The 13,262-nt window shown below is 38.8% G+C and overlaps 1 protein-coding gene across 1 annotated transcript in view; it reads left to right on the top strand.

Moving 5' to 3' along the window:
- LOC108532268 (aldehyde oxidase 4-like) overlaps positions 1–13,262 on the top strand; it is a 74,037-nt gene that overhangs the window by 26,788 nt on the left and 33,987 nt on the right. Inside the window, 8 exon segments of the mRNA XM_017876216.1 lie at positions 67–159; positions 2,878–3,029; positions 4,765–4,858; positions 6,277–6,386; positions 8,534–8,718; positions 9,803–9,965; positions 11,903–11,995; positions 12,591–12,760. Coding sequence (XP_017731705.1) covers positions 67–159; positions 2,878–3,029; positions 4,765–4,858; positions 6,277–6,386; positions 8,534–8,718; positions 9,803–9,965; positions 11,903–11,995; positions 12,591–12,760 — 1,060 coding nt within the window.

Raw genomic sequence — 13,262 nt, 5'->3', positions numbered from 1 at the left:
ATCTATTGGCATCCATTGTCTTCCTTTTCAAGCGTTTCTAATTACCTTAAATACTTTTCCCTTCAGGACCCAGCATTAAATTCAAAAATGAATTCCATCCAGTTTTTATATCTCCACTTGGGCTTCCAGAACTACATTTTGTGAACACCACAGATGATGGTAAGCACCTTCTTTTTCAAATAAGATGTAATCTTTGGTGTTGGTGGGCTGTTGGTAATGGATTACATGCATTGGGCAAATTTGAGCAATTCATAGAATATCTGACCTCATTTATTCAGTCAAAGCTATTTATTCAGCACCTACTCTGTGTCCTCTATGATCTTTTCCAAACTGACCTATTCAGCTGCATCACTGAGTACTATATGTCATAGGAGCCACAGTGGTGGGAAGACGCCACATAGCTCGGCCAGGTGTGGAGGGGTTGAACAAATAAGAAAATTGAAGACATTTGTTAGCAAGTAGCAAAGGTTCTCGCCACACATTACTCCCTCATTCACAAATTTGTCAAAGCTATTCCCACATCCACACACACTCACTCACACACTCACACACAAAAAGTCTGGACCACAAGATTTGAAATATAACTGTGAACAACAGTCTTATTTATTTTTACACTCTTTTCACAGCTTACCAAGTGGTTTCACATCTCTTATGTCTTGATCCTCTAACCCTGGGACGTGGACAAAGCAAGCAGCCTTGGTATTTCCATTATCCTACCAAAGATACAGAACCAAAGGGCTTAGGTAGCTTCCCCCAGCGTCACACAGCTAACATAGGGCCAAGTCAGGACTAAATCCTAGGTCCCTTCACTCCTTCCACACCATGCACTGAATAAGGCTGTCTGAAAAACATATCCCACCATCTGCTACCCACACTAAACCTTTAAATGGAGAACAGGCTATAGGAGCTAAAACTCCAATAAAACAGGGCTCTCTCAATGAGAAAATAGAAATCAAGTGGATAATGTCATGCTATCCCCTCTGACCTGCCAAGCTGCAGTCAGTCTGCTTGTTCATTTTTTTACCCATTGGAAAGTCTGTATTAACAGACTCATAGGAAGAGACAGAGCAAGAGGAGGCCAGCCAGGTATGGGAGAGGGTTGGGAGGATGGTGGGGGCGGGTATATAGTTATTTTAGTAATTTTAAAGTTGTTTTAAATAAATGTATTTAGTTAGTCATTTTAGGTTTCGTTATTTTCAGAAGGACAGGGGAGGTGGAGCCTGTTCAACTAGATCAGCGTTTCTCAACCTTTTCTTCATTGTCACCCCTGTAAGGAGCAATAGGCTTTGTTTCCCAAATCTTCCCTCCCTGAAATTTTAATACCACAGGTAAACTGTGTATCTGTTTATGTACATGTCCTTAGGTTACAGGTAGCCAGGTCCGTGCACGTTTGTGTCTTTCCACAGAGTCATGCTTTTGTTGGTGCTATTTCAATCATAAAAGCCACTAGCTACACGGAGTTCCCAAGGAGGCAGTTCTCCTTAGTTCCTCCCGTTCACTCAGTAGTCAGAGCTGTGGGCACACAGGCTCAAGCCACTCCACAAGACAGTCAATATTGCAAACCATACAAAATAATACACTTAGTCTATATGTAGATGTTGTAAGTTAAACATTCTACAGTGAAGTAACATTTAGCATCAAGAGGAAAAAGATGGAAGAAAGGGCTAATGAACCAGTGCAGAGGGAGGGAAGAAGGCAAAAGGAGTCATTCTCTGGGCTGGGCAGCCCATTGATCTTGCAGGGAAGTCTGAGGTGCCTTCAGGGCAGACACTGAGTTTTTACGGTGACTGCAAGCTGATGTCAGTTAAAACTGCCGTTTCAAGCTACTGAAAGCCAAATCTTTTATAGTCACAGAATGTTCTGGCAAGATAGTGGAAGAGTGTGCTTGTTTATGTCCTTATCTGGTTGGACGTAGTCTTTATTTTTTTATTTGTTCACTAAACAAAACATCTTATCCTTGTTGGCAAAGTGCCTTATGAAATACAAAATGGAGTCTTCTTCTAACACGGAGTTAGTTATGTCAAGGGTGTTGAATACAAATAGGTGCTTTATATATAAGAAGAGTGAGATTTTGGGCTGGGCACGGTGGCTTATGCCTGTAATCCCAACACTTTGGGAGACAGATAGGCGGATTACTTGTGCCTATGAGTTTTAGACCCGACTGGGAAACATAGTGAGACCCAGTCTTTACAAAAAAAAATGTAAAAATTAGCCAAGCCTGGCTTGCATCAATACTCCCAGCTACGCCAGGAGGATTGCTTAAGCCTGATAGTTGAAGGTTGCAGTGAGTTGTGATCGTCCCACTGCACTCCAGCCTGGCAACAGTACTGCCCCCATTGAGAATACGTGGAGTAGATGACATCACTACTCAAATCGTACTCTGTAAGCACACCCACAAACAAAACTCTGACCCAAGGTACAGGAAGGTATCTATTATTGTCATCTTTTTGATAAGAGAGCAATAGGAAGAGATGACTGGGGAAGACGGGCTGATGGGCCACACACGTTGTGCAGGTCAGCTCCCACTTAGGCTTGATGATCTTTAAAATATCTTGTAGGACCATGGCAGGAATTTTCATATTGGATCAATTTATTCAGGAAAACTAAATTGGAAATAAAGAAAGTAATAAATTTCAGATATCTGTGGTTGATATGTGCTAAAATGTATGGCATACATGACTGTATACATGACTGGGGAAAAGGATTTGGTACTAAATATTTGGGAATAAAGCAAGCTGCTAGAAATATCTTTAATTATCTTTGGGTCTTGTCATTCTAAGTAAATAGGAAAAGAGGAGATATATTTAAAAGACCTTTTACATGCAACCCCTTCTGGTTACAGTTCCTTTAAGCTGACATCTCACTACGGTTTTTCAGGGGTGACAATAGGTGCGGGATACAGCCTAGCCCAGTTGAATGATGCCTTACATTTTATCGTTTCGGAGCAACCGAAGGAGAAGACTAAGACCCATCGAGCTCTGCTGAAGCATCTGAGGACACTTCCAGGAGCCCAGATTAGGAATATGGCCGTATGTTCTGTTGTTCTATGAGATAAGTCATGGTTATAGACAGTCATACAGTTCTGTTCAGTTTAACAAACATTCCTCTGAAGAGGAATGTCAAGTCAATGTTGAACAAGTCTGTACAATATGAGTATGAGCATGCATATGCCCAAGATGAAGGCATCACGTTGAGTGTGTATGTGTGTGTGCAAAGTGAGTAACACATGGTACAGCAAAATTATGGTGCTGGAGCCACAAGATTCTGGAGAAGCTGCTTGACCTCTATAAGCTGCTGTTTCTTCATTTGAAAAATTAAGGCCCAGTGTAAGGGGAGATGTCAGTCAAGAGGCACAGAATTTCAGTTAGACAGGAGAAATAAGCTTTAGTGATCTGTTGCCCAACATGATGATTATAATTAGTAATAATGTATATTTCAAAATTGCTACAAGAGTAGATTTTAAATATTCTGACCACAAAGAAATGATGAATACACGAGGTGATAGATACTTTAATTAGCTTGATCTAATCGTTCCGTTATGTATACATAAATCATAATGGCACATTGCACCCCATAAATATATATAATTATTGTCAATCTAAAATTTTAAATAAAAGTAAAAACTATAGATGAAAAAATCACACCAAAATTTAAGATAAAAAAAGTCACACCAAAAATTAAGATTCAATCAAACAGACTATCTCTAAGGTCCAAATAGACAATCTCTAAGGTCTCTATTCAACCAAACAGACTATCTCTATGTCCAGCTCTAAAATTCCATGAAACATGTCTTATCCAAGGTATAGTAAACACAAGCCTGCATTTCCAAAATACTCTTGTATGGCTGGTTCTCCTCTTAGGCCTTTGCACCAAGGTGAATTTCTAAACATGTGTATCCCACATGCCCATTCTTGGATATCTGCCAGTTGTTTAGCTTTATGGAGCTTTCTTATTATTTAAGACTTAAAAATGATTAGTTTGAATCATTCCTCATTTCACATATGACGGGCAGTTCAGCAGGATTTAATAGGGCCAGGAGATACTTCCTGTCTCCTAATTTCCTCTGGCCCTTCGGCTGATTCTCAAAACCCAGTATGTGTTTTCACCTTCTGCATCTTCTGTCCCTTTTCTGAAGCATATTGCTCCTCTCAACATCAACTTGTCCCCTTAAGTCTTTCAAAGGCCCACTGTTCGAGACTGTGTATGAAGCAGCCTTTACTGGGGCTTAGGGCAGCAAAGCGGCCTGTACTCCCTAGCAGCACCACAGGCATTTTGAATGCAATGCTCCTATTCTGGTTCTTTAGGTTTCCCCAGGCTCCAGTCTCTCTACCTACTGCATATTGGTGCACACTTTCTTCCCTTTCACTATACCCCTTCTTCTCCCTAACCTGCTGGCACCAGCCCCTAAATTCCCATTCACTTCCCTTTTTGTCTATCCTCATAAGTAAACATACCTATCAAGGAAGGCTTCTAAACAAAGACAAATGCATACTAGGGTCAGTTCTCAAAGAAATGTTCCTCTTCATTGCACATGGAAGAGGAATATTTTCTCCAGCAGTCAGTTTGGATGGAGTCAGGAGTGGGAATCTTGCACAATATATTATCTATCTATTTAACTGCCCCCAAACTCTGCCAGCTCTTTCAATGAAGCAAAAAAAAAAAGAGAGAGAATTAAAAACTTACACAAGAACCCTGTATACATAATTCTGTATTTGTCTAATAACTAAGTATAGCTTTTAAAATGCCATCTTTTTTCTTATTTAGACTTTAGGAGGACATGTGGTAAGCCGGCCTAATTTTTCTGACCTAAACCCCATTTTAGCAGCAGGAAATGCTGCCATCAATCTGGTATCTAAAGGTAAGAGACCTAGCTTTAAGCATTGTTTTTCTGTGCTCATCACTATCAGTTATATAGCTCCTGCTGTAAACCATTAACTAGGGACCCAAGTACTTCTAATTTAGATTCATAGGCTATGTTTACATTATCTCAAACCTAAAAGTGAAACTGTGACCAATTATCCTGCTCTCTGGCTGTTCTATGTGTAGTAGGTCAGATGCTTTACTGCATCTGACAATTTCTCTTAAATATTTGGCCACATTTATGATCAATCTAAATTGCAGTATCAAAGCAGGTGAAGAAAAATTAATGTGAAGTATCTCTGTGGCTTTAAAGGTTTATGCCATATTTTACTGCAGAGATTCATAAAGATGGCCATTTTTCCTATAGCACTTTTATTTTAAACAAAATCAAGTTTATGAGGCATATTACTTATTCCTCCTCTCTTTATTCAAAGACTCCATGAGCTTTGTGGAAAGAAAATGATTTAAACTTAAAGAAATAAAAATAAATGCATATTATTCATAGGGCTATTAATGTAAGATATCTTCTTTATTAAAATTACATTTTAAAAGTATGGGTCAAAAAACAGTATGGTAAGCTGTTTTAAATATATATATATATACACACACACACATATATGTATATACACACAGACACACACACACACACAATCATGTATAAAATTTTTTAGCCAAAAACAGACCACATACATGACAGTGGTTCCATAAGATTACATTAATAACACCATATTTTTGCAGTACTTTTTCTGTGTGTTTAGATATGTTTAAATACACAAATATTTACCATTATGTTGTGATTGCCTACAGTATTCACCACAGTAACATGCTGTGCAGGTTTGTAGCCTAGGAGCAATAGCTACACCCTGTAGCCTAGTTGTAGCTATTGCTACACAAACCTAGATGGTATGGTAGGCAGTACACTACACCATCTAGGTTTATGTAAGTACATTCTATGATATTCACACAACAAAATCACCTAACTACACCATTTCTCAGAATGTATCCCCACTAAATGTCTCATGACTATCGGGAATCCCATCTCTGCCACCAGTCCCACCTCTGGTACTTTGCAAAGGTCACTCAACCTCTCCAGAGCTCAGTGTTCTCATTTGTGAAATGTATACATTGTACCAGGTTGTTTCCAAATAGCTTTAAAGCTCTTCGAGGCCAAATTTTATGAGTAGCATTTAATGGTCTATAAGAACCAGAAATGACTTTGCAGCTTATCTGACCAACCCTGCCACTCTGAAGCAGAGAACCCCAAAGTTTCCATGACTTGCCAAAGTCTAGCTGGAGCTAGAAGCAGACATGGATCCCAGCTTGCACCCTCTTTCCACCACACATCACATCTGTCACTGGCAACATATTCTCCAAATTGATAAGCACATCCTAACCAAGGGTGATTTTCTCAAACAGAAGGACAATGGCAGATTCCTTTAAATGGTCCTGTCCTTGAGAGATCACCTGAGGCGGACTTGAAATCAGAAGAGATTGTGTCATCTGTTTATATTCCCTACTCCACTCAGGTGAGGGTTCCCTGACTCACTGACCAGCCCAAGGGAAGCCCCGCTGACCTGTGCGATGAGCCTGCAGACAGGTTTCCAGGACAATGCTCTAGGGAGATTTTCTGGGCTGCCACACAGAGAGGGGCAAATTTCCAAATGACCATTTGATTTGCTTTCATACCAGGGCCACATTATGACTTTTATGGGCCCTAGGCACTTTTGCCTTTTTGAATCTCTTCCTCCATAAAGAATAAACTCTATGCCTATATAGCTATATCTATATATAAAAATGATTGTAACAATATAAATCCAAGCTGCATTCGGTGTCTTATATTCATTTTTTTTTTTATTTTGAAAGATGTTTCCCTGGGCCCCTAAAAGTATCCTAGGCTCTATCTCACATGAAAGGTTCTCCTTTTGCAAAGCCAGTCTACCTAACGGGCACAGTGGCAGTGGTCCTGTAAGATTATATTACCTAAAGGGCCCACTGGCCTTGCAAAAGGAGAACCTTTCATGTGACTTGAATTTTCAGTCTCAGGTAAATACACATCTTACCCAAGATTAAGTAAATCCAGTCAACATCATCTACAGCAAGTTTCTGGCTGAAAGTTCATTATCATAAAATTACCTCCAAGTCAATCAACACTTATTAACCAAATAGTTTAAATTAAATTATTTACTTATTAACCACCTACCAATCTATATCCCAGGCACAATGTGGTAAACCCAGAAGACACTAAGGGTTTATGACACAGAAGGGGTCCTGTCCTTGCAGATCGGTAAATCTAACAGAAAGAGCTTGAAGTAGGAAATAACTAATACCCTCAGACAGGAAATGAGTGGACAGCAAGCCACTCAGAGTAGCTCGGTGAGGGGAAGAGCCTTTCCCTAAAGGGAGGAAAGGGGAGGAAGGGTGATGGGGGTGAAGCATAGAAGATGGTAGCCTTTGAATCAGTGGAGAGAAGGGAGGAGAGCCTGGGGGTTGGGGATGGCAGTTTGGGAGGCCAGGGAGTGGGGCATGGGGCTGGAGCAGCCCATGAGTGCGATTGAAAGGGAAGCTGGGCTCCATTACTAAACACATCCACTGCTCCATCAAGGAGTTTGTATGTGTTCTAACAGATGGCTGCCTCTGAAGGCTTTAAAGCAAAGTAAAAATTAAATGAAAGTGGTATTTTAAGAACATAAATGGAGTAGAAAGTTAAAGGATAAATCAGATCGGGGAGAGACTAAAGACTGAATGACCAACTAGGAGGCTGATGCAGCACTTCCGGCAATAAATCAGGAGATGGTGGTGAGGGCAGTGGCGACAGGAATGTAGAGGAAAGTCTCCATTCATCAGTAGAGCAGAGTAAATATGATCAGCGTGTCTCAAACACTTCTCTGTCACCAGTGTTTTGTATGACAGAAATGTTTTATCCTTGACAAGGTCCATGGTGGTAGGATTTAATATCTCCCCCATGCCCGCCAAGATGCTGGCCACACAGAGGCTTTCCCAATTCATGGCTCCAATGTTCCACTCTAGTCATGAGATTCAACCAAGAATGACAGGCCTACCCCTAGAAAGAACTGGGGAAACCAGTTGTCGAGTGGTTTTCAAGCTTTTTCTTTTTTTTTTAAACAATACAACTCTTTATTCTAATGAAATTTACATAGAACAGCAAACTAAAACAGATGAAACTGAAGCTGTGGTAGTTCCATCTAAGAGCCATCCTATCTGCTGATCTTCCCCTCATTCAACTCAGCAGCCCCTAAGGCACCATCTGATCTAACCCAGCCTTCTCACTTTAAAGAAAAGTAGGAGCCAGTTTTTTCCATCACTTGCCTGAGGCCACATGTGACCATTCAGAGTTGAAAGGCATAAAGCTTAGCCAGTAAGCGTAGACTCTGGAGTCAGGCTGCTTGGCTTGGAACCCCAGTTCTGCCACTTGCTGTGTGACCTTGTGCAAGTTACTTAACATCTCAGTTTCCTCATCATAAATTGGAAATGAGCAGACTTGTTGTAAGGACTAAGTATTAATATATATAAGCCACATCGGACAGTACCCATATATGGCATATATGTCGATTATAGTCAGTCACAGTGCCTAGAGATCCACTCATCGAAGGTGTTGCTGTATGGCAGACTGTGGAGTAAGCACTAAATGTTCTGAGTGTTTTCCTATCTCCAGTGGCACTTTGTGTTTGGACTCCGGATGGCTCAGCGTCAGGAGAACGCATTTGCCATCGTCAATGCTGGGATGAGCGTGAAGTTTGAAGACGGCACAAACACAATCAAGGAACTTCAAATGTTCTATGGAAGCGTGGGCCCCACCACTGTCTCTGCAAGCCAAACCTGCAAGCAGCTCATTGGGAGGTATGTCATAGTACATCTGGGGCATGATACTCAGGCCTTTCTAGTTTAGATTTTTTTTTAATGAAACTAGCACTTGGGGAATTTTTTCTGGTGATAAAAATACATACAATCATTTAGAAATTTAAGCACTGAAGAAAAGTATAAAGTACAAGCCACCCAAAAGCTGCCCTTTTTAAGGTACAATGATTCTTTTATTACAGGTTTATGCAATGCGATTAATACACAAATTACTTAGTTTGAGTAGATATTATCTTTAAATTTTCACTTTTAATTAGCCTGTATAGTAAGTCTCCAATACTGTGTCCTAAGACATCTGAAAATGTCCTTAAGCCACATTTGAAAAAGATGAAATGTTTAAAAGGTTAAATGGCCTCCCTCCTGTTGCTCTCATTATCACTAACATTTGAAAAGTAATTTTTAAAAATGTTTCCAACTAGTGCTTCTATAATACTTTCTATCCACTCATTGTTAACAATTAGAACTTAATGTGAGTTTTTTCTCAGATACAAAAATAACTTCATGCTTCCAAAAAATGTATATAGAAACATTGATTTCTGAAATATTTTACTGCTATCTTCAATAATTTTTTATTTACCAAATATTTACCTAGCGTCGTGTATATGCCAGGCTGGAGGATAGTTGCTGGAGATACAGCAGTGGACAAGATCAACAAAGTCCCAGATCTCTGGAAGCTTTGGCTTTAGTGCTTTTTTAACCCAGGTATTTAAGGTAAATCAACATGCCCAATCCTGGAAACGAAAAATAATAATATAGGAAGACTTAATGTGGAAAGTTTGGGAACCACTGCATCAGATACTAAAGAGAGCTAACAAACTCTCTTGAAGATATTTTGTCTAGACTTCAAAGGTGGATACAACTTGCTCTCCATCTTTCCTTGCACATCAGTTTAGTGTCTGTCTTTGCCTACAAGGATGCTCAATTGCAGATTATTTTTAATAGTAAAGAAACTAAAATTAAACTAAAATCCAGCAACAGGGAAATTGCAAGACAAATTATGGTACATCCAAATATGATATTCTCTCTTTGCCTTCTTCTATGAAACATTAACATTCTTTCCTTCTAGGCAATGGGATGACCAAATGCTGAGTGATGCCTGCCGATGGGTCCTGGATGAGATCTATATCCCACCAGCAGCTGAGGGTGGCATGGTGGAGTATAGGCGAACCCTCATCATCAGCCTCCTCTTCAAATTCTACCTGAAAGTGAGGCGAGGACTGAATCAAATGGTAAATGGCTTCTCTGGGTTTCAGGGTGCCTTGACATTCTCGGCACAGATCTGCACATGAAGGCCTTCCCCGCCTGCCTTTGATAACACGTGGAGGCTTCCTGGGCTGGGGCCCTCAATGTGGTGCTCCCAGTCTCCAGCGTCTCCTCCTGGACCACTTTGCTCCTCTCCTTCCCTCTCCCTTCCTCACCCCTGGGCTGAGAAAGGGACAACTTTATTATACCATTTGCCTTATTTGTGTGACAAACACTAACATGCAAGATCAGATTGACCTACAGTAGTGAAAAGCCTTCAGTAAGTAAATCCATATCTTTTCCGTTTTTAAAGAACATGTTCTTGTTAAAATAATAAGTAAAATTAAAACAATGCTTTACTATTTAGAAAATGTGAATAAGTTAAAAAGGAGGAGAAACTCTTTTATAACCTCATCACCCATAGATAAACACTATTACTATTTTGGTGTGCGTGCTTCGAAACCCTTCATTATGGATGTATATGTGTATGTGTATGTATCTGTATAACTGTGTGGTATAGCTTGCTTATTTCATTTAGTAATGTAATCATCTTTCAATGACATTAATTATTTTTCAGTGGCATCATGACATAATAATTGCATGGCATGTTTAGGGATAGATGCACCATTCATTATTTGATCCATTCCTTATTTTTGACATTTAGACTGTTTTTACTTTTCTGTTAACTATTTTTTTAGCCTAATCTAGTTTAAAATAACCCCCACAGCAGTGTTTCTCCAAATATGATCCATGATCATGAGCGCCCCCTTGATGAGCCACAAGGTGATCCCAAAATGGCAGACAGATGACTACACCTACAACCCTTTAATGACTGAGAGCTTTGCTCTCTTAGTTCAGCCAGTCCTTGTTATTATTTTATTAACCTTATTTATTATCAGTATTATTTTAGTATATTCTGTTATACATTGTATACTCTATTATGTATTATATAACATATTCAATAGAAAAATATGTCATCAGTATATAATTTTATACATATTCAGTCTAAAAATATATACGTGTGTATTTAATAGATTATATCACATATAAAATCCATATTAATGGTATTGATAATTAACCATTATCAATATATAATACATAATAGATATAAAAGAAAAACATTCAATTATCATATATTTAATAGATAAGGCATATTTAATAGATTATTCAAATATTATCTACATAGTCCTCTTCTATTTATTATATATTCTATCATTATAAAAGAATTTCAAAATATGGAGAAGCAAAATTTTTTAAATGAACTGTAATCTAATAATCCTACCATCACCACTATTAACATTTTGGAATACATACTTTTATATTTTTTATTTTTTTTTTTACAAAACATGGGATTATACTGTACATAAATTTTGTAACTTTTTTTATTTAACTATATTATATCATGAATTTTCAATGCCATTAAAGACGTTTCTGCAAAGTTATTTTTTATAACTGCAGAATATTGTACTTGGATGTACCATCAGTTCCCTATTGTTGGATATTTGGCTTAATTCTAGTTTCCTTACTATCACAAATAATCTGCAATTGAACATCCTTATAGATTAATCTTTCCCTACTCCCTCAATTGTTTATTTGAGATACATGCCCACAAGAGTGGCCCAGGTTTGAAAACACAGCCCACATTTAGAAGTATCCATATTTCCATTCATTCAAAAAAAGACCTTGTCATGAAAGGAAATCTTTACCTCCTGGAAATAACATTTATTTTTCTGTGCACATAAATAGATGTAGTTATTATTCAAGCAACTGCTACTAGCTTACAGAACTTGAAGCTCAGAGCTTTCTCCCAGAAGAACTGGCATCTAAGATCTAAAAGAATAGATTGGATAACTTTATCTCCATGTGTTTTTCCAAGCTGCTCACTCAGATTGTAAAATTAACTGTGAAGTAATCTTCTGTTCAGGATCCCCAGAAGTTTCCCGACATTCCAGAAAAGTTCATGAGTGCTCTAGAAGACTTTCCCATAGAAACACCCCAAGGAATTCAGATGTTTCAGGTTGGTGGACAGGGTTTTTTTGTTTTTTAATGTTTATGCATTCAGATGTATGCATTAGGCATACTTCTCCTTCTTTTCAATAACTGTATTTAAGATAACATCTATTGAAGCCAGCTGATGTTACCTATTGCTATACACACACAACTTGCTTGGTTTAGCTTCTATGCTTTTACTTAAGGCTACACAAGAATTAGATTCTGAATCATTGTTCTCCACTATTTTCAGTTTAGTTACCTCCTTTGCTTGCCCAATACCTCTTCTTCCTTTAAAACCCAAGTCAACATTTACTGCCTCTAGAAAGCCTTCTCTGCCTTATTACAACCACCCTGAATCTAGGATGTCTTCTTTTGGGGGGTAAGAGGAGAATTGTAACAAGAATATAATCCCTTACCATAGTACTTAATCTTAATGGATATTTATTAACCTGAACTCATGGATATGGATACCCAATTGCCTATAATTTTTTGTTTTTTGGGTTTTTTTGTTTGTTTGTTTGTTTTTTCCCCTAACACGTGAGTAAGCCAGATATATCAGACCTAATTTTCAGGGCGTGAGAATTCCTCGTGGCAAACTAATTTACTTTGTCCGTTAACAGTGTGTGGATCCCCACCAACCCCCACAAGATCCAGTTGGACACCCAGTCATGCACCAGTCGGCCATTAAACACACCACAGGGGAAGCCGTATATATTGATGACATGTCCTGCATTGACCAAGAACTCTTCCTGGCTCCAATCACCAGCACCAGAGCTCATGCAAAGATCATGTAAGGAAGTAAAAGAGATTCTTAATGTTACTGAAACACATTCACAGTTTCACATTCAAATCAAGAGCTTATTATATATTTAATTCAAATAAGAATACTAATTTCCAGCGTGGTGGCTCACACTTGTAATCCCAGGCCGGGGCAGGCAGATCGCTGGAGCTCAGTAGTTCGAGACCAGCATAGGCAACATAGCGAAACTCCATCTCTACAAAAAATTAGCCAGGCATGGTGGCATGCACCTGTAGTCCCAACTACTGAGGAGGCTACCTGAGACCAGGAGACCAAGGCTGCAGTGAGTTTTGATCACGTCACTGCACTCCAACCTGGGCAACAGAGTGAGAGACCCTGTCTCACAAAAAAAAGAAAGAATACACATTTATTTTTCTGGTTGAGAATCAGTCATTTTTTAAGCATAGTTATGTAAGAATCCAAGGATACGAAACAGTTAGAACATCTGCTAAATACTGGCATTTTTCAACATAGAATATTGCTCCATGATTTA

This window comes from Rhinopithecus bieti, unplaced genomic scaffold (genome assembly GCF_001698545.2).
Source record: "Rhinopithecus bieti isolate Rb0 unplaced genomic scaffold, ASM169854v2 scaffold_980, whole genome shotgun sequence".
In the NCBI taxonomy this organism is placed as follows: domain Eukaryota; kingdom Metazoa; phylum Chordata; class Mammalia; order Primates; family Cercopithecidae; genus Rhinopithecus; species Rhinopithecus bieti.
Note: the sequence above shows the minus strand (reverse complement) of the source record. Positions and strands in the feature narration are given on the sequence as shown.